The 25265-nt window shown below is 39.7% G+C and overlaps 3 protein-coding genes across 3 annotated transcripts in view; 2 read left to right on the top strand and 1 right to left on the bottom strand.

The window, feature by feature from the left end:
- The window catches only part of suco (SUN domain containing ossification factor), a 40511-nt gene extending 27745 nt beyond the window's left edge, over positions 1 to 12766 (bottom strand). Inside the window, 1 exon segment of the mRNA XM_034146293.1 lies at positions 12513 to 12766. Coding sequence (XP_034002184.1) covers positions 12513 to 12565 — 53 coding nt within the window. The 5' untranslated portion in view covers positions 12566 to 12766.
- Positions 12767 to 14013: 1247 nt separating this feature from the next.
- Positions 14014 to 18543, top strand: tmed5 (transmembrane p24 trafficking protein 5). Its single transcript, XM_034147110.1, has 4 exons — positions 14014 to 14336; positions 14996 to 15093; positions 15181 to 15361; positions 16447 to 18543. The coding sequence occupies exons 1-4, from the start codon at positions 14148 to 14150 to the stop codon at positions 16663 to 16665; spliced, it is 687 nt and encodes a 228-aa protein (XP_034003001.1). The 5' UTR covers positions 14014 to 14147; the 3' UTR covers positions 16666 to 18543.
- Positions 18544 to 19954: 1411 nt separating this feature from the next.
- pigc (phosphatidylinositol glycan anchor biosynthesis, class C) lies at positions 19955 to 22927 on the top strand. Its single transcript, XM_034147109.1, has 3 exons — positions 19955 to 20102; positions 20962 to 21193; positions 21772 to 22927. The coding sequence occupies exons 2-3, from the start codon at positions 20966 to 20968 to the stop codon at positions 22426 to 22428; spliced, it is 885 nt and encodes a 294-aa protein (XP_034003000.1). The 5' UTR covers positions 19955 to 20102; positions 20962 to 20965; the 3' UTR covers positions 22429 to 22927.
- Positions 22928 to 25265: the final 2338 nt, after the last annotated feature.

Below are 25265 nucleotides of genomic sequence, written 5' to 3'. Positions count from 1 at the left end.
AAAGCACGCTAGCTTTCAAACTGCAAAATGTGATTGGACGCAGAAGGAAATAATAGTATATTTGCATAGTTGGTTTGAAATATAATGTATTTATTGGGGAAAGAAAATCCTGGGATGCAGGGTCCAGTGGGCAGAGGTGGATTGTTGGGCAGTGAGGTGTGCCAGGGCTCACAAGAAAAAGTAGGCCAGTGCATCAGACAGGCAGACGAAAACATGTCGTCACAGTTAAGGGGAAAAATGGGGGCAGAGCCTAAAAGCCCAGTCTTTGAGGACTGAGCGTGTTTGTATGCATGTTTGCGCATGCGTTCAAATTTTCCTTCGCATCGTAGCGTGGAAAAATGTAGAGCAGCAGTTTGTTGTAAAGCCTGCTGATCCTCCATAATCCTCTCTACTGGTGCATCCTGGGTCAGGACAGAGTGGCTGGACTGGTAAATAGCTTTCTAACATGTACACACAAATGTTTTTAAAGTTTAGACATTCCGGAGGTTTAGCTCAGGTATCCAAAGGCTTTGCAATTCACTTTGGTTATTTTTTACTTTCAGGAAATACAGTTTTTAAAATATTGTTTCCTCAAATGTTCTCCATTTACCCCACACGAAGACTAAAGTGTGGGTCTCTGCTTTCCCCATACTCCTCTTCCTATGTAAACGTGCAAATCCAGCTCGGGGCATGACATGATATTTCTATGAAAACAATGAGGGCTCTGACATCTGCCTGAAACTAGGACTGTCGGACTCAAAGCACAGATTCAGAAATGAACAGTCAATGCCAGATGTTTTGCAGACTGCTTCAAATTCTTCATACTTTTTGTACATCTGATCCTTTTCCTCATCCTTTTGCTGAAAATATTTTGGACCGCAGAAGATTTGGGAACAGACGATCAGCCAATCTTCAGAAAAAAATGTATCCTACAGTTATTTATCAGTAATAAAAAGGTAAATGCATCCTTATGTATATACTTAAGCACATGCCCTCTAGCTGTTGGAATACAATGCTAACCAATCATTACCAAAGAGAAGCTTGTTTTAAGAGACTTCACATCAATAAACAGCGGGGTCAAGGGAAGTATCAAGCTAACGAATGGTTATCTTACTGCTACAGAACTAAAAAGCCCCACAGAGCAAACACATGATACTTTCCATCCAAAGAATATTGACCCGAGGCTTATTCCTGGCCCCAGGGTCTGTACCTGTATTTAACAAGCATCTCGGAGCAGGAAATCAGTCTCAACTTTCCAAAACTCTGTGATGTTTTCTATGGTTCATCCTGTAGCCTTAAAGTAAAATCATCTTTCTTTTCAAGAGTTATAGTTATATCATCACGTGGTAGGAGTTCTCCATGCAAGTGGAAAGCGACAGGATAAACATCAATGCTAAGAACTGAAAAGCTGTGGAAATATAACCAATGTCATGCTTTTCGAACCTCAAGTAAATTGCAATTCTCTCTCTTTCCATCCCTGCCTTGTGTGCTTCGGAAGAAAAATAACATTTGTAGCAACAAGATGGAACTGCTACCTCCGCGACCTGACCACGGATAAGCGGGAGAAGATGGATGGAAGATATATTTTACTGGAGCCTTCAACTCAAAGATACGTAAACACATTTACAAACAGCCTGCAGCTGCATCTGCCAAGACATCACAGCCACTGCCGCTTGTCAGAGATGATGGAGAACCAACAGAACTGGAAAATCCTCCACCTGACCTGAAAAATCCTCCACCTGACCTGAAGTCACCATGCGACAACATGTTGCATTCTCCATGACTTATGTTAACAACAATCATTTGTTACCAGAAAGGTTAAGTGTGATCAGGCATGTTTCAAGTAAGGAACTCAGGTCAATGTTATGAAATACCATACTTAACCCTAACCCTTTTCAATGTAAATTAAAGTTGTCAGGTCACAACACAAATGATCTGTTGATCTTTACTAGCCAGACTCCATAGTCTCAAAATGGCAAACCCATCACTGCTTAAAATAATGTAATAGAAAAAAAGAGACAGTAAACGAAAACTGTTTGTTAAAAGTTTACCATAACACTTTGATTTAAATAAAAAGATTTGATTACATCTATGCTAAAGAATAAGATCCTAAAGCTTAAATATGTTACAGTGATCTTTATGTGTACTTAAATTCATTTTCAGATATGAAACCAGTAGACCTGTACTACTTGTAAATTATTGAACACAATGTGGTGACAGTAATCAAGCTTTAAATATCATCTACCACCTGTTTTCAAGAAATAAATAGGTACAATGTGTGTGTTTTATAAAATCTTGATTTAGTGAAGCTCTGTTCAAAGTAAAGTAAAAGCAAAGTGCCAAAGAGCAGTTCATAGAAAACTTGATTGGTCGCTTTCTTATTATTCCTGTAAAGATTCCATGCCAAATGAACGCTCTGGCGCAGGCCCAGTAGTTCCTGGCAGAGTGAAACCAATTCATTCTGTTACCTCATAAAGCCACATAATTACGGTCTGAAAAACGTAACTCATCTTATATAATGAAAGGCCACTAACTTGTCTCATGCAAGCTTGTTTACCTCGTTGATCTATAAGGATCCTTCTTTGGCTCTATTGGCCCTGTGACGGAAGCAAATCCTTCAGGAGCCTTTTTAAAAGGATGTAGTGTGAGTGAACAGACACACCTCTATTTGGAAGAGTGACTGTAGCGCCAAGTAGGCCAAGTCACCTGGTTAGGGAAAGACTGCTGCTACTGTAGGGTCACGTTCACCTAACATGCTGACATTGAGGACATTTTCCTCCAAAAATATAACTGTATAGAACCCTGTGTTGTCCACTAAATCACTGATGCAACACTTTAGATAACATCATTTAAACCTCACCAAGAACTGAGACAGGTAGATACAACATTATGTATGACTGTTAAGGTCTGGATGAAAACCTTGAGACTTGACTGGCAGAAAGGATTTGAATACACCGTGAATAAACTGTCTTGCAAATGCAAATAAGTGTTTGGTCAATTCTTGGAGCAAACAGATAGTTGTGACTCCTCTAAAGCGGTTGGCATGCCTGTGCGTATTGTTTTGTGTTTAATGAGTCAATTAAAGTATACAACCAACCAATGAGCATTGTGTTTACATTTTCTAGATTAAGGACTCTTGGCCAGTGATTAGCATAAACAGTCTAATTACAAAACAATGCATCAAAGCAATAGATGAAATGTAAATACCATCTTAAATCAAACCGGTACACCAAGTTTTAAAGGTCCCATGTCATGCTTTTCTGGTTATTACCCGTCCCCTTGTGTGTTATGAAGGTTTTTATGCATGTAAACGGTCTGCAGAGTCACAAACCCTCAAAGTACACCCTGTAGCGAGTAAAACTCTAACATAGAAAATACCTGTCTATGCTGCCCCAGAACGCCTCGTTGGAGATTTATCTTTTTCTTCCTGGGTACAGTGACGTGCCCATACCCAAATGGACCCATTGGTCCAAATGGACCAATCCGTGGAGCCGTTATGTTACGTCCGCGGAGCCGTTACGTTAAGTCCGTGGATTGGTCCAAATTGACCAATCCGCGGACTTCCTCGCACACACTCAATCTTTTCTCAGCTGCGCCGATTTCTCCTCCCTGAGACGGCGGGACGCGGCGAGGCTGTGAGTCGGTGTGTGAGCACACACACACAAACTCCCAGCCAGGCTGCGGGTGTGTGTGTTCGGGCTGGGTTTCGCTGTGTCTCGCTGTCTCGCAGACGGCCACTGGGCTCATAGGGAGGGGGGGGGCAGGAGCTCCAACAAGCCGTTTAGGACAGAGAGTGAATACACATACTATACAGAGATGCTGTATGAGAAACCAATGCGATTTTGGAAAATTGCACAATATAAATCTATTTTAGTATACCTCAACAATGGAATTATGATCAGTAGAAATGGCCATGACATGGGACCTTTAAATACAAAACAATTAAGTGATACAATTAAGTAATTCTATCATCTTGACCCTAAAGGAATTCAGGTGGAAATAGGTTTACTGCCTTCGAAACACTGTATTCACCAGCAGTAAAATAGACAAACCTAAGTTCCCTACAGTGGCAGTATGGAGGCTGTGACACTGTGAAGCGTCGCAGCAGCTCCAGTCAGACGGGATCAAAGAGGCTTGGGAATCAGACATCAGGAACATCGGCCGAGGACAATGGGACTGAAGGACGCAGTCATGTGATATAATGTCATTTGATAGGAAAAGCCACTTTGGGGCATGGGGGGGTCTGGATAAAACAATACATGCGTGCTCAGTCAGTATGTTTGCATGGTCAGACACAGCAGGAGAACCAAAGCTCATCAAACATTCACTTTAGTACACAGTGTTCTAAGTGCTGCAGCCTAGTGAAACATTTACATGTACTATACATTCACTAATGCAAACAGTGGCCCCCTAATGAGCAAGGACCTTTTTCTCCTTCCTTTTTTAAAACACTGGTAACAGAGAGGAATACTGTGATTTGTTAGTTATATGAACGGTACATTATTACTGATACACTAGCATACTAAACATTTAGCAAGTCTGAAACAATGAGCCTACTACCCTGCATATTATCAACTTAAATATAATGTCCAATACAAATCTAATTATTTTGGCTTGTGAAATAAGATAATTTGATCTTACATATAGCCGGTGATTTGAGAAAAGTAGATTTGATGGTATTGGTATGCCTTTATATGCAAACTTAAGTGAAAACGTGCCATTATTCGAGTTAGAACACAATGTTCTTTTGTCCTGTGCGTCAACTACAGACAGGGTATCTTTCTGTACATTGCCCTCAGCCAGACAGTAAAAGGCATACGGTACTTTCTGCATACAAAACTCATCTTTCAACAGAGAAATAGAGAGATAAAGACCACCACACATGGTACATGCATGACAGGGTAGCTGTATGAGGTAAACAGTAAAGAGCAGAGACAGAGAGGGGGAGGGGAGGAATGGAAAGCAGGGCATTTTTCAGAAGGGAAGAAAACTGCCTCTTTCTAGGAATGCAAGAGAAACTTAAACAACCCCTGATTTAATGGTATAGAATCCAGCATTTAGGAATATCTTGAAATGTTACACAACTTGAGCTAGAACTTTTTAAGCTTTTACTAGTTTTAGATGCCCATTTAAACACCTGGTAAACAACTTGCACTGCTATTTGCTGAGAACATTTGTTACGTGTATGAGCACAACAGTTTCCAACCAAAAATAAGTTCCAAACTGAATGCCCAGTCGCCAAATATTTAATCCAATTAACTTCTTTCAGATGCAAACACACACACACAATAACCCTGCTGTGTGTTTTGACGCAGCTTTTCACCTTTAAGACCTTACAGTCTCCACCCTCAGTATACTTTTCACCTGCACAGTAAACAGTGGTATTCTTTCTACTGACTGAAAGAGCCTCTGGCAACTGGCCTGTTTTCAACTCTCAGTGTAGGCCTGCCTGTTCCTGGAAAAACATTATGTGAGCCGCAGGACCTCCATTCCGCTCCCGAAAGATAAAGACAAACCTTGATGGTGTCTTTTTGCAAAATGGTACTGTTAAGGAGCTCATCGCAGAGAACAGCAACAATTAACATCATCTCTGTACTATTAACAAACCTACAACATCGTAATGAAAGATAGTGAGATAAAACCCACATGCAAAAATGTTGTTGATATCAGTGAAGAGCACTGTTCAAGGTTAACAAGAGTTACCTTGGTACATCCCACAAAGGGATATCAGATGTTGTGAGTAGTGGAAGTAAAAAACAAGATGGAGAAACAACTGAATATTATTCCCAGCAGATTGTTGGTTTTGTATTTAAGACATAACTCTTCAATCAGAATTTGGTAAACTGTTACATCAAAGCAGATTTGTTTGTTGGTCTGTTATCTAGCTGTTCCTGAGCTTGTTGCAGCTCATTTAAACTTCATTGTGACTGGAGTTTGATTAGTACACATCCCATAAATCATATGACTACAAGTATCCTCGGATCATTATTATTATCTGGGTTTCTTTCTTTCATTTCAATCTGGATTTGACATTGTTGTGACGGCCCAGCCTGCCCTCCACTAAGTGTTCGCCGTGTTGAACTCATCTCACCTGGATCCATATCAGGTGTTGGCTCACTGACTAATTCACATTTTACATGTTATAATAAGCCGCCAGCGTAATGCAGAGAGAGCCATGCAGCTGGGAGAGAGCGCAGTGTGATCTGCAGCTTCCACGGCCAGTGGGCAGGAACAATGGTGGGCTCTGGAGTGCCAGTCCGGCTCAGTCTCCTCACATAAAACCAGAGCTGCCAGGCTTCAGGGCTGAACTCGGCTACAACAACAGAAACGTGGACTCACTTACTGAGCCTCCAGTTTCTAAGCCAACTTTAAAGAAAAGGGAATGTTTATATCACCACATGTTCCGTCACAGATTTACAAGGTGTAGCTAGTGTACCCACTGGGTGCTAATTATATCCCTTCTCCAATTGATTGCAGTTGTTTTAACTTGAGGATTTGGTTGACTTATTTATTATGATTTTGATGAATCAATGTATTTGGATGATAGAAGGGCTGCACAATTTGGAAAATATAATAATATAGTTTAGATTATTTTTGGCTGATATCGTGATATTAATTGCGCTGTTGGGGCGATTGATCGTTTTCGCATCATTATTTAATGATTTTTAAAGAGGATCTGTAGGAAACAAATTGGTTTTATGACGTCTGTAGTAAACTATTTGGAGGCCGGGATATTTCTGCCACTCCACAACTTCATTCAAAAAGGGATTTTAACTAAATAAATTAAATAAATAACAAGCCTGAGCCAAGCAAATATTTGATAACCGACTTAAATTATAAATGTTCTACTTACTCTGAAATGCAAACGGAGACTGAATAAACTTAAAGAATGGATAACAAAGAGCTATGTCTTGGAACAAAATACAAGCGCCTGGTTTTTCTTGCTCAAGAGAATGATTCTGTTATTTTTGACATGTTTGACAAATGTCATGTTTGTTCTAACAGATAACCCTTGTCACTTGTTTTTGTTTGCTTTAGAAACGATTTTTTTGCAAGTTAATCAATGCTTTAATTTACAATGTTGAAAAGGAGTACTTTAGATGCAATTCAGATGAGAGTTCAGATATGCTACATCTTTGCTCAGAAAGTTTGTCAAGAAAGGATAAGGACAGACACCAATCAGAGAACATCTTAGTAACAAACAGCATAGACTCCGAGCTATTCACTGTATCAATTAACCCCATTGTTAATAGATTTTTTTTACATGATGAGATCATTTCAACTGCAAGATAAAGCAATGAGTCTGTAAAACACACATTGGATCCAACTTGAACACAATTCCATTAGAACATGCATGTCTTATCTGTATTCTGTGTGTCCACATGCACACGACTGGCATAGCGTGACAGACTGTAGAGTATGTAGAGGCTTATGAATAAGTTATTATCAAAGAAGTTTATACATCTGCAACTCATTAAAAATTCATACCAACAACGTTCTTCAGACTACATAAATGACGGTAATGTATCTCAATACCCTTAGGTTGGGTTAGATCACTGTTTTGACCAACCGACCATGGTTGTGGTCGAATACTCCAAAAAAACAGCTCCTAAGTTCTAACCCTATCGTCTATTCCTTGACCTCGGAGTGAAACGTCATGGGGTTAAGGGATAGTGGATAGGAGAATTCAAAAGGATTTAGGAGAAGAGACTGCGGTACTTTAGAGAATCCGACTGCACTTTCACTATCCGACGTGTTTATGATGCGCCAGCGGAGGTCATAAATGTGCGCCTGCTGCGGTGGGGAAACTATGGAAACTACAGTTTTCTATACAGCGGACTACAACATGGATGTTTAATAAGAACGAGGGACTACTGTAAACTCTGCACCGTGCTCTGATGCTGTTGTTTTATGCTTTATGAACGGGGACAACAGAGAAACATATTCTTCATGACCAAAGTTGGAATTGAAATAAAAAAGGAAAGTGAAACTTATGCTCGTCACCCTCTCCCTCCGGTCCACATTAATACAAATGATCCCAATACGTATGATTGTATGAACTATGAAAAGATCTTAAAAGCAATACAAATGTATTTATTATAAACGTTAGTCCTTAACATCTATCACTGTGTATATCACCATTCAAACATCTTTTTAAAAGTTGAACAAACCCCACACAGCTCAGTAAAGACTGTGAAATGTTGACTTTATTTGATCATTTCAGTAAAAACTAACGTTCATATTTCTCTTTTTGATTATAATACTGATGAACGTTCAAAACAAAGCACTTTGGCAACTTACCACATACGTTTTGAACCGTAACTTTCATGATATCATTTCTCGTTCATAATCGATTGTTTCCGTGAACGGCCGACTGTTGTGTGACGGCAAATGGCGCGGCCGCAAGGCATTGTGGGGCAGCATTTTCTCCTCTCCTTTCGGTTAGGGAGGTCCAGTGGTTCCTAAGCTAAAGGAGGTTATAAAGGAAGTTTGAAACCTCCTTTCCTTTTAATTTAGAGAATTCGAACGGCACTTATCATGGCTGCCACTGAGGGACTTCCGGGTCATTTCACTCCGTTAGGAAGGTTCCTAAGCTAAATGGACTATTCGACCGCAACCCATGACTCAACATTTGGTCAGAATATACAAAACGTGCCATTCAAATAGGTGAAATGGGGTAAAAACTAGGAGAATACAAGAAGTATACATCTTCAGAAACTCAAGAATACTCCCAAGATCAGAATGCACTCACAAGGAACCCAGTAGGACAATACAGCAACAAAGAAGTGGTCTCGTGAAGACGGGGAGAGAAAAAACAACCACGTGTGGAGTCACACATGCTGCACATCACAGTAGCCATACAGTAAGAAAAGATAATAAAGTTACAACAAGGCAACTGGTTATAAGCTTCAGGAGAGGGCTTTAGTAAGCAACATTGCCAGTAACCAATGCAGCCTTTGTTACCTTCAAGTTCTAACCCCCCTTGTCTTTCATGGCATGAACAGCCACAAACACACACAGAGCCTTCTCTCTTTCTCTGTCAGTGTTCTATGTAACCAGTACAGGTGCTGGGGGTGTCTCTACTGGGAGGGAAATACAAGTAGTATTATCCGTGATCAGTGACAACAATCTCCACGGTCACTTGCACACATGGGCAACGCAAGGCGGATCTACTTATGCAACAACAGCCCCAAAAAAGGGAACTTTTAAAATGTGGTCAGTACAAATAGTTCTTTTAACAAGAGGGTCTTCAAGCTATAACCTTACTTTTTTAGTACACGGTTCAGATAGAGAGAGAAGTGTTGTTCAACATCTGCCTACACATAAAACGTCAAGTGTGTGAGTGACTGTTTGTGTTTGTGTAGGGAAGAGGAATATATCTGAAGCTATATTTGAAAAACTCCATTAGCCGGCTAAATCATTGTTGGACATATTTGTTGTGTGCTGGAAAACCTCATTGCTCAAGAGCTGTGAGTTGGGAAATCCTGATCTAGTGACAAAGGGAATGTGAAAGCCCCTATAGAGCGCCTCATCCTATAGATGACCTAGGAAAGGAAACAGGTTGGGCAAGATAAACCCCATGGTGTTCTGTTCCTGGGATGCTGGTCAAACAGACATCACAAACAAGCAATACACACAGCAGTACCTGAGAGCAACTTTAACCGCCTCTGTGCAATTACATTATGGATTAATAAACAGCACAACAACTTAATGAAACAATCACATTTAACAGCACTGGTTGGACAATTGAATTTGAACTGCATAATCTCAAGACAATTGTAATGCTTTGCTAATTTTGTTTTACTTATTAGAATATTACACAACATCCCCAGTTGGACACTAGGCTAGTAAGTTGTCTCATGAGTGTTAACACATCGGTTAATACCAAGTAACTTTAAATGGCTGTGACACTAATACGCCGAGAAGATACAGGGACAGAATGGGATTATGACAGGACTCGAGCTATTTCTCTTGAGCATGCTCCTGTACAAAAGCATTGATCAAAATCAAACTGTTCAGGAAATAAAATGTAATTGAAGTCAATGGCAATAATTTAGTCAAAACATGTTGGTTGTCAACTTATTGATAGTGTGTCTTTTTCAGATCTCAAACATATACCTTGGAGTCTGTTAAATATAAGCAAATAGTCATAGAGTTATATTCTTACTTGACTAATTGCCCTATCCTTGAAGAGCACCTGATCATTTACATCAACACCATATTTTTGACACAGTACAGCAGCCGCACACAATTTGTTCTTGTTTATTTTCTGCCTCTTGGGTAGTATACACAAGAAAGAATAAGAAGAAAGATGGAAACTGTTTCAAAGAAATTCCCAAAATGTGTTACTCCAGACACAAATGCACAAACACCACACTCAGCTGAAGTCTAGGCACTAAAGTTAAAGTCTACATGTGGAGAAAATATGTATGTGGTGAACTATCATTACTGACAATTAAAATGGCTAGAAATATGCACCCTCACACAAACTCTCAAGTTCACAAGCACACTTTCTCCAGTGTTGCTGATGTCAACAGCCTAAACTAGCATACCCTAAGCTTATTAAGACCTGACAGTTGCTGAATGTGGCAGCATGACACACACAGGATATGTTCTGCTGTGCATATCTGACACTACAGCTGAAAGATCTCTAGATGAGCAGATACATCAGTCTCACAGTGATAAACAGAGAACAAGACTTCACACAACAGCCTTTTACGACCAGCCTCCCGATAGAGAGCCCCTTTCTGCCTAAAGAGACTGCTGCCTTGGTAACCTTTGGATTACAGAAAGGAGTGCATTCCCCGTTTCTCTGTTCCTACTGGGATGTGTGAGAGCTGGCACAGAGGAGTGAGAAGCCGACAGCAGCACGCTAAAAAGGGTTTGCATCATTAATGAAGTTTGTGCGTGTGGTTGCATGGTCATTAGTTGGTGGGAAAGTGAAATAGTGCACCAAGGTGTAAGCAGGCAAACACCTTATATGCAATCAAATAAAGCTGTTTCAAGGGATAATGTCTCATTTGTTGTTCAATTATCCTTTGGACACATCCTTTGGCGGGAGAGCAAAACTTTGTTCTGACATAACTGTGTTTTTCATTTTCTCATGCTCTTTTTTTCTACTTTGTTTTCCTGCCATGAATATGAAACAGTACACAAAAACTGCTAGAGCTATGCCTGATCTCTTTCGGAAATAATCTTATCTTTGTCTGGGATTTGGAGTATTTACCATTGTCTGACTCAGTGAGCTAGTACTTTTTCCTGTTTATCTTTTGTTATGCTCAATAAAACATGAACATTAAAATATGTTTGAGGATACGATCATTACTGTTTAGTCTCCCAAAAAACAAAATCATCTCATTGTCAGTAAAAGTGACAGTGAGCTGGTCATCACAAAGAAATGACCAGTAGAGAAAGACACAACAGTCAGCAGGCCACGTTGCTGCCCCTGAGGCACCGATCTTGTTAAAGGTGGCATGTTGGCGGACCAGGTAATCCTATTATTCTAAACCCTGCATATTGTTACCTGCGCCATGAGTCTGAGATTTTAAAAAGTCGTGACACAGTTCATCTACCAGATGTCACATTTTACTGCAGGTACAGTTAAGAGGAAGTACACACATAATGCAACTTATTTACATTGTAGAAGGCAACAATGGATATGTTAAATCTGTTGATTTTTAAGTAATAATGTTACACTGAGGTTTTCACCATACTGTTGAGTCTTGTAATGTGTGACATTCATTGGTTAATTGAAAGAAACTGGTTTAATACCACTCATTATTTATTTTTAAAACGTTCATTAATAATAACAAAGTAAATATATTTGGATTTGTTTTCACAAATACTAAGAAATGCTTGTTTTCTTATTCATACAATAATATATTAAATAATTCTGATTTCAACTAGGTGTCGTAGACTGGCTAACCAATCTTTTAACATAATTTTAGCCTCGTCTTGCTGATGATGTTGATTTGAAACCATTTTCCAGATAATTACCTCGAGTAAAACATTACTAATTGAGGAACAATTCAAGGTTGAAAGCATAAACTGCAGGGAAATAACTTTTTTAATTTGAACTGATATGAAAAAATGGCATACACACAGCTTGTTCCTTTTACATATTTTTGGTCAACAATAACGTTACCAGCCATCAGATAAGTAACGTTTTCTATCAAAGCCCATGTTCAGTGGTTCGGGTTAGCTAGCCATGTTGCTATTCCACAGCTGGCTAGTTAACCTACTTAAAACCATTTGAAACAACACACATAAACCAGTCATGTCAAGCACCGACAAAACCCATGCGAAGGTTAAAGGCAACTGTCCATCACAGCCACCCTGTCACTAGCTGAGTGTTAGCTGTGTAGCAGAGGAGACTCATGCCGCTCAACATTGATGACTGAATCATATTATGCGGCAAAACACTCGTTCAGAGCGACGTGACGGACAGGAATATAATCACAAAACATGGTTCAATTGTTGATACAACTGTCATGTCATAACTAATGTCAATGTAGATGTCAGACTTAGCTTACCAGCACAGGAGAGCTACAATGAGGCACACCAACAAAACGCGCAGCCTCTTCATTATCTTCCCGCGGGGACCAACATCCTCGCTCTTTGGGGTTTTGTCTTATCTCTCTCGTCTACACAATAAACCGAAGACAAGCTGTTTTTGTTGGCTGGGGCCCTGTGTTAATTAGAAAGGCATAAACGACTGTCTTCTGTGGCTAAAACGCTCACTAGAGGTATGCTAATTGTCATTGTGCGGACCAGCTGTCCGCTTCTTTTTCAGCTTGCGACTGCTGTAAATGGGTCGCTGTTACTCGGTAAATTCAACCCCTGCTCCACGTCCGACCAATCAAATCAGAGCTCAGAATGTGTCAACCAATCACAGGGCACGTAGCAACATCGTGGTTTCAACAACACACCCCCTGGACTGATGATGTATGTGACTATACTGTGGAGCCGGACGCGTCACCTATATCTTGATAAGCAAATCACTAATGCATGCAATATTTTTCGGTTATTGCTCAATCTTCTGATGTCAAACGTTGCAATAAGTGACTAATGCTGATACCTTTGTTGTTTCTAAGGGCAATGTATATGCAACTAGTCCAAATCACTTGATGAGGTGTGTGAGGAGGAATCTGAACACTGTGTACTTTTTGCCTCATAGCCTTAAAAACGTCATATTGTACAAACATGTATACCTCAAAACATCCTGAAAGGGATTTAAAAAAAATAGCCATTTGTTAATAGAGCTCAACGCTCACTGAAATAAACCTTAACTTTATTGTTCAATCTGTATTGTGTATTTCTCATATAAACATGTATCAGTATATTTTAACATTCTAGTTTTCAGTTTCAGTGTTGTTGCTTTTATGTTGACCTTATCCATGTGCCATTCAGGTGAAGGGTGGAAAGGGGGATATTTTAAAGTTCAACAAAAATATTATTCGCCCCTCCATTCTTCGAAATAACCCCTCCTCCATTTCCCATATGTCTCCCACAACATGATTTGCATTGGAGAAATGTCATAATATGTGGATAATATAGATAAACATGAGTACCGTTTTTGTTTACTAATGTAAAAATGCTCCATGTCCAGTATCACAGATGTACCAGATGTATGTTGATGCTGATGTTTTTTTGGTGTACTTAATTAAAAAAAATGTATCAAAATGTAATCACACATTTATATTTAAAGCCAATCCTCTAACTTTTTAAAATGTATTACTTGTATTGGCAAACTGTAGCTAAAACATAGGATCTAATTTATGTTATTTTACTCCATCGTGTTATCAATTTACCCCACATGGCATAGATAAACTACGTATCCCAGAGTGCAACTTGAGAAGAGCCCTAAACATCTGCCTGCAATTTTGTTGTTGTATCTAGTGTGTAGATCTAGTGATGACAAATAATCTAATCCAAAGTAAACCCAATAAAACAGAGAATTAATCCGTTATTGTTTGAAGTAAAACTAAATATATGTTTTTTGTTTTGATCAGGCAGGGTCCTTAGCGTTGGCCCGTCAAGTGAGATATCCAGAACATTTGATCAGAAGTTAGTTTGCGTTACTAGCCTCTCCTTCACTCACTCATCTTTTAAACTCCTGTAACACCTTTTTTCCCCTCTTTTGGACGTGTAGGCAGGCGGCCTTGGCTATGGAGGTAGGCCGGGTGATTGCGTGTGCCCTGTCCGTGTTTGTCGCTCTGTTTTCGGACAGGTTTGTGCTAGTGGCTTCCTTCTCTCAGTCTATGGACAGCGACTTCACTTTTACTCTAGCCGCCGGTCGCAAGGAGTGTTTCTTCCAGACTATGAAGAAAGATGCCTCACTGGAAATTGAATACCAGGTGATATAAACTCTCTTAATTACAATTATACTTTAATACATTGTAACGTAAGCTGAGCAAACCACCTATTTATGTCTGGACTGTGCCAATTCAATGATAACCCCTGAGCCTGAGTCAACATTGACATAACATTACACTTTTAATAATCACATTTAATATGGTACTGTTATAGTTTCCTGCATGTTGTGGGCCTCATTTACAGGTTACATTAATGCAAACCCCTTGTAAAAAATGACCATATCATTTCTATGAGACAGAGAGCCAACAGGTTATGTAGCTCACACCTCTATGTTCATGTGGCTGGGAACCTGTTTTGCCTGTTAGTATACACAGTGTACTACACTGCATGAGTCTGACTCTCTGGTGGTTGTAGTAGTTAGGTGATGTCAGGGATTGGACATAAATTGCCTGTGGGAGACATGCCGAGCATTTTACACGTCTTTTGTAGTGTCTACCCTGGAGCACAAGGTAGAATAAAGGGGGGCCTAGATAGAGAAACTAGAGCTCCCCACATTTAATATACTGATACTAAGATGAATTGATTGATTGAAGTTAATAATAACCCACATATAATCTTTCAGTATTGTTTTTATGTCTCAGTTTTCCAAATGTACTCTGTCCCATTAACTTTCAAGTGTGATGTCCTACATTTTCCACAGGTTTTAGATGGAGCAGGTCTCGATGTAGATTTCTTAATTGCCTCTCCTTCTGGTCAAGTGCTGTTCAGTGACTACCACAAGTCCGATGGAGTACACACGTGAGTTACATAGGTGATCTTAGTAACATGCATGCATGACTGACACAGACGCATGTGTAAGCTCTTACTACCTGTGTTTCCCTCCAGTGTTGAGACTGTGGATGGAGACTACATGTTCTGCTTCGACAACACATTCAGCTCTGTCTCCGAGAAGCTCATCTTCTTTGAGTTGATCCTGGACAACATGGAAATAGAAGAAGAACAAGACGACTGGAAGGCGTACGTCCAGGGAACCGACATACTGGACATGAAGCTGGAAGACATAATGGTGAGGGAACAGAGATAGACCATGTGTTATGTTATGTATTAAATATTTAACTTGACATGCATATTCAAATAGATAATCGTACAAAAGGTTTGTTTGTGTTGAACCTCCTTAGCATGAATGGCACTAGTGAGAAGTTAATTCAAAGTGTTGTTTTATTCTTACCGGGTGTTTCAGACTTTGTACCTCTCTTGTTTGCCATGATTTTGTCACTGTGCCACCTATGCTCTAAAGATGACATAGGAGGTGCAAAGTGACCCAACAGGCGGTCAATAAAATAAACGCTGGGGGTAGTTCCACCAAGCCGCGGCTGCAGCTATTTTCAGATCACTGTGACTCTTTCTGTTAGTACCACCCTTTCCTGCAGTATTTCTGACTGATCTACCTACCAAATAGAGCAAAACATGTCCATATCTGGTTGAGTAGACCTGCTTTCTAATGAATTTCCTGTAACTGGGTGGCCCATTGTTTTTGCTTTTTGCTTTGCAAGTGGATAGCTACTAATGCAACAAACCCTAAACTCAAAATCCCAAAGATGCCGATAAAAGCTACAAAAGTACTGAAGGTTGAACACAGTTAGAACATAGCTTTCTCTATAGTCTCTAGTACATGACTGCATCAGTAAGCTGTAGTGAGGAAACACATGTTGGCACAGCACTGCTAAAATCAGACTAATCTGGGCGCATGGAAATACCCTTAAACATGCAAAGTCACAAGGAGAGTGTCCCAAGAATAGACATTGTCACTCATGAACCCTCACCTATTGGCTAAGGACAGCCAATTGTCTCAGCTTGCGCCACAAAAGCCTGCAACGCCTCTTCAACAGGAACTGCCGTAATTTGTGTCAGAAGTCCCATAAGCCTCACTCAAAAGACAGGAAATGTATCCTCCAGCTGTGCAGGAAGTTGATTTCCCATATAATTAGGGAACATACCTAACTAATTTAAAGTTCCTATAGAGATCTGACTCTCATTTCAATCACTCTGCTTTGTAAGTCTGTACGTTTTAAAGATTTTAGTGTCATGGAGAATTAATGTTGAAAGTCTTCAGATTCTGTCACCCTGACCTGTGTGTCTCCTCTCCTCCAGGACACCATCAACAACGTTAAGGCTCGGCTGGGCAAGAGCGTGCACATCCAGACGGTGCTGCGGGCGTTCGAGGCTCGCGACAGAAACATCCAGGAGAGTAACTTTGACAGGGTTAACTTCTGGTCCATCACAAACCTTGTTGTTATGATGATGATAGCGGCGACCCAGGTCTACCTTGTCCGATCACTGTTTGAAGATAAAAGGAAAATCCGCACATAACACCACCCCGAACGAAAAGACAGACAGAGAGAGAGAAACTAACGCCCTTAGACACCTTTGGGATTTTTTTTCAACTGGTTTCTTACTTTTAACACAAGATGTCCTATGCACCCACACATACACAAACAGACATTTTGTCTTATTAATAACAAAGGGTTGTTGCCCTGGTCCACTGGAGTTTGGTGGCCAGGATTCCCTGGTTTGGAACAGGACCTTTTAACTATCGACCCCTCTGCTTTGCAAACTCCTCCATGCTACAGAAAAAGTCTCTTTGTCTCTCTCTTTTAAACTTGTATATTGTTTAATAGTCTTCCTTAGTGGCTGTAATTCTTTCAAAAAGTGACAAGCACAGCATAACAAGCATGTTTATGATATGAATATTTTTTCTTACAGAGCCTAAAGTTAACAGGCCAGTGGCCAATTGCAAAAAATGTCCTCTTTGCCTCGGACATGTTTTTATATGCGATAGACTAGATGAAGAAATGATATAGTGGGAAGTACAATCAGTTAAACAGCAAGTCTTCCCTAGACAGATGTTACTTTAAAAAAGATACTGTTACAGAGAAGCCTCAGTTGTTTGTGATTAGCTGTGAGTGTTTCTTCCATTGCCTTGAACATTTCTGTTATATCTAGAAATTCAGACAGATTTTCCCTTTCATGCCAATACTGAAAGTCAGATATGCTCTTTAGCAATCAAGGGGCCATGGATCAAGGGGCCAAATCTCATTAAGACTTCTGCCCTCCTCTCATTTGCATTGATTTGTGGGCTTAATGACAGCTAGCTCCACTCCTCTGCTGTGAAGCTCAGTGCTGCTGGCAGGTGTCTGCTTACAGCCACCTACTGTGTGGAGATGTGGAGTCTGCCTGTTTCTCTGGTGACTAAAGTCTATTTATATCTTCCCGACACCTGGAAGGTCATTACCACTACTTTATTGGTGCACTGCTCAGTTCATTATGCACGGGCCACTTACTGCCTTGGCTACGTCAGCATTCTTTTAAAAATATTTCTGTGAATTATTTTGGATATTTACATTTTATTAGCCACTATTACAAGCTATCTGATCATTGCACTGCCTCTGATGCCACAGAACAACTTGTGTTTTGTATTCATATTCTTTAGAGCATTATCTGTGGGCCCCAAAGTGTGTTTTTCACGATAATGGGGGGCCAATCAGAAACCGGTCCACAACGTGTTCTGATGTGTGAGTGAAGGAAGCAGCTCTAGAGATTTGTCTGTCATTGGTTAAAAGAAGAATGAAGTATTAAGACACTGCTGTGGCTTTTCAAAATGGTTGCTGAGAGAATTTGTTTTATTGTTAATTCTGAGCTTCACAGGTGAAACTTGGTAACCCACTACCCTCCTGGAAGCTTCATGTTGCCATCTTCTGATTTAACCTGAGCTGTAAGATAAAGAACACAGTGAGTTCATGCCTAGTTCAACAGCCTTCAGTTGAAAATAAGACAGTTTTTACACAGTTTTGCCGTACATTTTGTTTCTCCCTGCAATAACAAATGTGATGCCTTTTGAGTGTAAGAAAATAATCATCCTATGCCTTTGTTTAAGTGCTTTCAACCATTCATTGTTATTCTGCCCGCCATTATCTCACTGTGGTTTGCAGTTTTTAATTTAAAAGTATGTAGTGTTGGATTGTAATGTGCTTCAGAGTTCTACAAAAATAAAGAAAACAAATATTTTTATGTTACTGAGTAGAAGATTGTCAAAGTTTCTGGGTCAACTTTAGAACTGAAAAGTATTTTTTACTACCCCGAAGGAGAGGTGGAGTTGGAGGGAATGTGACGTTAAAAAAATATTTATTCAACTTATGTCCTGCAGTTGTAAATGTGTATAAATGAAACTAATAAAACAGTCATACCTTTTTCTGACTCCTGTGTTCCACTATGTTTAAACATGTTGGTTATTGTAACGTTAGAGACATCCTATCAAACTTGTGTAGATACCTGTAGGGGAGCTGGAGCTTCTTCAGCATACAGCAGTTCAGACGAAGTGGAAGTGACCAAATTATTTCGCTTTGGCACATTTTGGTTTCTTTTTGTGCATCTCGAGGTGCAGAGCTCTGATGATGAGACACTCCTTCAGTGCAGAGCCCGAGCCCCCCGCCATACACAGCGGACGCAGCCTAGGAGAACTGAAAAAAGAGAAAGTGGTTTGGGGCTTGTTTTCCTAACAATTTTACACTTTGATTCAAATACAGGCACTTACTGGCCTATCAGACGCTGTGTGGATGACGCAATTCTTCTGGAAACCTGGTCTCCCTTTACACATGATATCCTCAACTAAAATCAACGATGGGTGATATGTAAGAGACAACGAAGCATCAGTTAACATCTGTAAGAAAATGTAGGCTAAGCCGTTGTAAGAAATGTGCTTGTTCTATCTTTTAAATTGAAATGCAAGGTTAAAATTAGGTTCCCAACCATGGTTTCTTTCAGTAGGAAGAATTTACCATGGTGCTTGGTGTTTGTGGCTCCTTTGACTCCGACCTGTGAGGTTTACAGGCGGCCTGAATTGTCACAAAGGAGACAGAGGCCTTGGGTGGCCTTTCCACAGAGTTGCTCCTGTTTGAAAGAATATAGATTAGGGTTATCGAAGAGTACCACACTCAATACGATAAAAGTATTGCAAAGTGACACAAACCTTCAGTGACATGTGAACAAGTTATACATTACATTTTTACAGACTTCAGGGTCTGTTGGTCAGAGAAGGGGCCACGAATATCCAACACCGCCACCTTGTCAAAGAAAAACAAAAGGAGGACATTTTTGGTATGCAAAGTGAGGACGATCATCTTCCTAGGGCACCTGCCTCATGAAAACACTGGATCAGTCATTAAATGTGTGTTTTAGCAGGGCTCCCTGAGGTTGTAGTATTGCGTTTTAAACTTTTCCCATAGAATTTGCTTATGTTGCTTATTTTTGTTTTATGTTTATGTTTTTTTTTAATGGAGGCATCATTATATTGTTTTATCATACTTGATTTCATTTGTCTGTTTCCGTGAAAAAAATACATGTATTTTTATTTATTTTCATGTTAAAACAAATAAACACAGTGTGAAAAATATGAAGTTGTTTATTTTTATATTGTGTATTCAATAGATATACTCTAAATACATATCTTAAACTATTGATATGTATATATTCACTGTTTTGTTTATCTTCTACAGTGGATATGTATATCTTTATTGTTGTTTTTTAATTTTCTATTTTTTAAATTTTGCATTAGGATCAATAAAATATATCTAATCTAATAAAATCTAAGTCATCAGTATACATTTTACAGATGCTGTTGTCTTTTCTCTGATTATCCACCCGCAGGGGGCGTCTCTGGCTGAGAGCTAAAGTGCTCACTGCTCACTTCTCTTCCGGCTTTGTGACAGGATGAGATTGTAGCATCAGCGCTGAACAGAATCCCAGCTCAAGTAGGTGGAAAACCTTTAGAGATGTGTGTGGAGACTGTTAAACTCAATCATCAATGTATTCGTGTTCATAAACACACATGTACGTCTGGTATATGTGTGCTTTTATTATCGTGCTACAGCCGGAAGTACCGATAGTTTCATGCTAGCAGCAGAGCAGCACTGGTTGCCAGTGAAAAGTTAAAACCCTGTTATCATCCCATTCTTAATTAAATCAATAAATTAGATACAGAAATTACATGACACATAGATCATTAGCTTACAAGCCAACATTTGAAAAAAACCGTTTGATTAATCTGTTTAACGTTGACGTCCACCTGCTACAATGAGCAATAATTCCCTTGTAAAATAGTATCTGACCTTATCATAACGCACAAGACGCACTCAAAAGATCCAGTGTGTAGGATTCTGTAGCATCTAATCTAACTAGATAACTTAATGTAAATCTTGATTTGTTTGACCACAAATGAAAACCTTTATTTACCTCTTTATTATTTAGGCATTTCAAATGTAGTTTAATTGTTTAGCAGATCCAGAGAGATCCAGCCTCCCTTTTGTCTATTCTTTACTATCCATACATGTTCTCATTTGTTCTACAATTTATTTTATTAAAATACTTTATTATTATGGAATAATTACTGTATTTGCTGTTTATAATGAAAACTGGAAAATGTATACCACATTTAATACATATATTGATTTGTATTCTTTCTCAATATATTCACAATAACAACGATACTTAGTTTCAGGTGATTGTGCAATAATGAAAGCATAATAATGTGTCATATTAAGAGGGTATTGAGCTGGGGATATGTACAATTATTGCTCATAAATGTGACTGTGTTTATGTGTGTGTGATCAGGGTGATGGGGCCTGACGGAGCCCCGGGTCCAGCTGTGCCCTGGAGGAAGGTGCTGTGGGAGCGACAGCCGTTCCCTGACAACTACGTGGACCAGCGTTTCCTGGAGGAACTACGCAGGAATGAGGGCATCCGACAGTACCGATACTGGACTGTGGTGAAAGAGGCAGGCTTTGTCGGAGAGCAGCTGTCCTGTGTGGCCATTTTTATCACCCTCTGGCTCTACATGGAGCAGGTAAAGCTTTAGAAAACTGTCTCGTAGAACACACTGTGCCTTTAAGGGATAGTTCAGATTTTGGAGTGGAGTTGTATAAGGTACGAAGTCATAGTCACTGGCCGTTTCTCAATGTCGAGTATACCTGCTGCAGAGCCACTATTTCAAGTATACTACATCATCGAGTGGCGCCGAATGCTGGGCATTTAACATGCATTTAAACAGTCATTCGGCGCCACTCGATGAAGTAGTATACTTGAAATAGTGGCTCTGCAGCAGGTTTACTCGACGAAGAAAGGCACGAAAGAAAGAAATAAGTTGAAGTGTACAATATATTTTGAATATTTTCAAAGCTTTACCTTGCTGACAGACAGCCCTTTTAGATGGGGACCTGAATTTTGAGACTGTAGTGTTTTAAAGAGTACGTTTGAATTTCCAAAGTCACACAATAACACAAACAAATATTGCGACAAACCTTTATGGATGGATATCTACTGTAGGTAATACAACTCTACTTAAAAAAACTGAACTATCACCTTCCTGAATAAATAAATAAATAAATACAATAATTATACATTTATGTTGTGCTTTCCTCCCAGGGTCAGCTGTCCCCTGAGAGGCTGTTATGGAGCAGCCTTATCTGCGCTCTGCTGGGTTACGGACTGCACCAAGCCCTGACGTCTCAAGTGCAGTCGGGCTGTGAGCCGCGGACCCGTCTAGCTGACTTACAGAGTGCCACTATTTTTCTTTCCTTTACCTTTGGCTTCTCGCCCGTTCTGAAGACACTAACAGAGTCTGTGAGTACCGACACAGTGTACGCCATGTCTGCCATGATGCTGCTTGCCCACCTGGTGTCGTTCCCTTACGCCCAGCCCTCCCCCCCAGGCAGCCTCTCCCTGAATGCAGCCCTGTTTGCCTCTGTGTGTTTGGCCTCGAGGTTACCTGGGGCTCTGCACACCTTCGCCATGCTCAGCTGTGCCCTGCTGGTGTTTGCCCTGTGGCCCTGCCTGCTGCAGAGGCTCAGGGAGAAAGCCCCGAGCCACTTCACAGGGGTGTGTGTAGGAGTGTGTTTCGCAGGAGTGGGTGGTCTGGGGTCCCAGTGGCCAGGGGGGGCTGTGCTCTTAGCCCTGGCCTTGGGGAGCGTTACATTACTCTGCCCCCTGCTGCTAGTCAGACTGCAGAGGCACAAGGACAACATCCAAGGACCCTGGGATGAGGCTGAGATTCAAGAGGATCTCAGTCACTTCCTTCACTAATGGACACAGCCGAGATAAGCACACAGGTGTATAGCTGACATTTAAAGCTGCAAGACAACTGAGAATTGTATATGGATAACTGTCAGTCTGCAGTATTATGCTGCTGCTTTCAACTGACAAATGTTAACTTTGGTCCACATCTGACAGCCATTACAACTTTTTATACTCTTACAGTGAAAACTAAGATGTTTTTAATGCTGCTACTGTGTTTAAAGTGTTGATCTCAGACATGTAATGGAAGATATCAACTGACATGCAATGGTAACTTACATTACTGGATATTCCAGTTTTGCTTGCACCAATTTAATATAAGTGATATTTTAATATATGTGGGGGATGTTTCTATGTTTTTATAGATTTTGTACAGTTTGATGTTGTTAATAAATGGACAGATCCAAAGTGTTTAACCCAGGGAATTGCAAAATATGTTACAAGGAAACATTTGAAGTTAAAATGAAGGGCAATAAAGAAACCCTGTGTGAGTTCTTTTAATACAGTTCTAAGGAATTACCAGAAGTTTATTTTACATGGACAGCAGGTTACAAATGTTGATCTAGAGCTGAAAGAATTAATCCAGTAGTCGATAAACGGGAGAAAAAAGTATTTTCAAAACCGATTGTTTTAGTAATTCTTCGTGCACAAATATTGATACACTGCCACTATTCTCTGATTACAGCCTCAACTGAGATGATTTATTGTCTTTCTTTGTCATAAAACAAGGATTTAAGTATATATCGGGAATATATAAGACATTAAAAGATGTCATGTTTGGCTCTGTGACTTTGTGATGGTCATATCATAGATTAAATGAATTAATTTGATTAATTGAAAAAAAAGATTGCCAGATGACTCGATAAGGAAAAATGTCAATTCACAGCCCTAATGAAATGCAAGCCTTAACTATATTTTCAGTTTTTGTAATGTTTTCCAGTTTTTTCTTACAAATGTGAGTAACAATAAAAAAATGTTTTCTATTTCCGGTCACACCCCGCAGTGACGTCATGTTGCCGGTTAATGAAAACCAGCGCCATATGGCTCTGATGAAAACCACCTGTTGTATTTTTCGTGCTGCTTAAAAAACCTCAGCCAACAGAGAGCAGTAGTCCTCTGCTTTGACACACTAACTATTTATTTAACAAGAATAGTAACACGTTTCACCTCCATGTCGCTAACTTATTGTGTTATTTTTGTTCAACATCCAATGTGAAGAAGATTGGAACTGTAGTAACCTTTGTTTATTTTTGTTTTTGTTTGAATGTCAGCTAACGTTACAAGACAAAACGCTATCTTTTTCTTTTGATTATGGCTTTCCTTTAAACAAAATAAAAACTCACTACAAATACAACTAATTGTTTAGGTTACTATTTGTGAAACAATGTCATGAGTGACGAGAACAGTTTGATACTAGAGAGCATGAATGGAGCTTTACATGCAGTAAAACAGTATGTGTGATGGACGCTAGGTGTCATACCTTCGCCTCTCCTCTCCCCGGCTTGTTTTGAAATGTTACAGCGGGCCTTGCTCTGGGTTTTGCCCGCTGTGGTGGCGCCATTTATCCGCAGATGAAGCCCGACTTTGACACACAGTTCAGCCGCGCTGCCGGTGACTCTGCGTCCTCCCTTCCCCTCAGAGAACCCTGAGAGAACCGCACTTCCACAAACAAGCAAAGGACGCTTTTTAGGTTCCTTTGGAAGTGCGTCGTAGTAACCACGCGTCACAGTCCAGGTTTGCCAGAATACATTTTTGGGTATATGTAAAATAATGAGTTCTAAAGTTTTGATTTTGATTTGATAAGGTTTTATTTACATTGATTGGAGGCAAAATGGATATTGGTAATAAGACACCAAAATCAATTCAATGTCAGGGGCCCCTGTATAATAAGCCAAAACTACCACTATTAAACCTTGAATCGGCGCTTTGGACACAAAACAAGAAACATATCTTTGGTAGGCTAGCTCATATTCAATTTCTTATCCCACAGAGAAATTATTTTTGGTCCAGTTGTCCAGACATAAGGAAACAATGAAGTCCACAATAAAAAACAATAGAATTAGGCTACTTTAAAACACATTCATACTCATAATAAAACACATTCGATCCCATTGAGACTGAGACAGAATAAACAATAAGGTCAATTCAAATCCCCATCCAATATAAAGAAATCTAAAACATCATATAAACATGCAAAATAATTCTTGATAAAGCTGTATATTACGGTTTGATAAAATAGTATTTTATTATGTTTGAGTCTCTTTTACCAGGGCCGGATTGCTTTTGAGACTGCAGTTGGAGTAGGGGTAAACTATCCTGTAAGATTTTTGTTCCTGTTTTTGTTGGATGAGTTGTCTATAGGCTACTGCCTGTTTCTTGGTCAATGTACTAGGTTTTCCCCACTATACTGAATTGTAGTTGCAGCCTGTCTTGGCCCTTTTTTGTGCACTGGTTAACACACAAACGAAACAAATACAGAACTCGGTAAAAAACATTAGTAGAATATCACAGTTCACATTATTATTTTAAGGCTTGCAAAAAGTTAATTCTCTTTGCAATTTCTTAAATGTTTAAAGAGGCACAGTCCCCAAAATTAAATTTATTTATCTACGTTTGGAGCAGACACACCAACTCATAATATTTCATCTTAAATATTATCTGATTCATTCTTGTCAAGGAAAATAGTGTTTGATTGTGACATTGAAATTAAGCTGTAATTATTATGTAGTGGCCCCTTACACCAACCACAAGGGCCTCTATACATCTTTTGACCGTAGTTAGCAAACTGCTGGCATACACGACCGCTGTAAAAGTGAGTAAAGTGATTTGGCAAAGTAGAAATACCA

Source organism: Trematomus bernacchii, unplaced genomic scaffold (genome assembly GCF_902827165.1).
Source record: "Trematomus bernacchii unplaced genomic scaffold, fTreBer1.1, whole genome shotgun sequence".
In the NCBI taxonomy this organism is placed as follows: Eukaryota; Metazoa; Chordata; class Actinopteri; order Perciformes; family Nototheniidae; genus Trematomus; species Trematomus bernacchii.
Note: the sequence above shows the minus strand (reverse complement) of the source record. Positions and strands in the feature narration are given on the sequence as shown.

Coding starts and splice junctions, on each gene's coding strand:
- tmed5 (XM_034147110.1), top strand. CDS start 14,148: ATGGAGGTAGGCCGGGTGATTGCGTGTGCCCTGTCCGTGTTTGTCGCT. Junction 14,337..14,995: donor CACTGGAAATTGAATACCAG/GTGATATAAACT, acceptor CATTTTCCACAG/GTTTTAGATGGAGCAGGTCT. Junction 15,362..16,446: donor TGAAGCTGGAAGACATAATG/GTGAGGGAACAG, acceptor CCTCTCCTCCAG/GACACCATCAACAACGTTAA.
- pigc (XM_034147109.1), top strand. CDS start 20,966: ATGGGGCCTGACGGAGCCCCGGGTCCAGCTGTGCCCTGGAGGAAGGTG. Junction 21,194..21,771: donor TCTGGCTCTACATGGAGCAG/GTAAAGCTTTAG, acceptor CTTTCCTCCCAG/GGTCAGCTGTCCCCTGAGAG.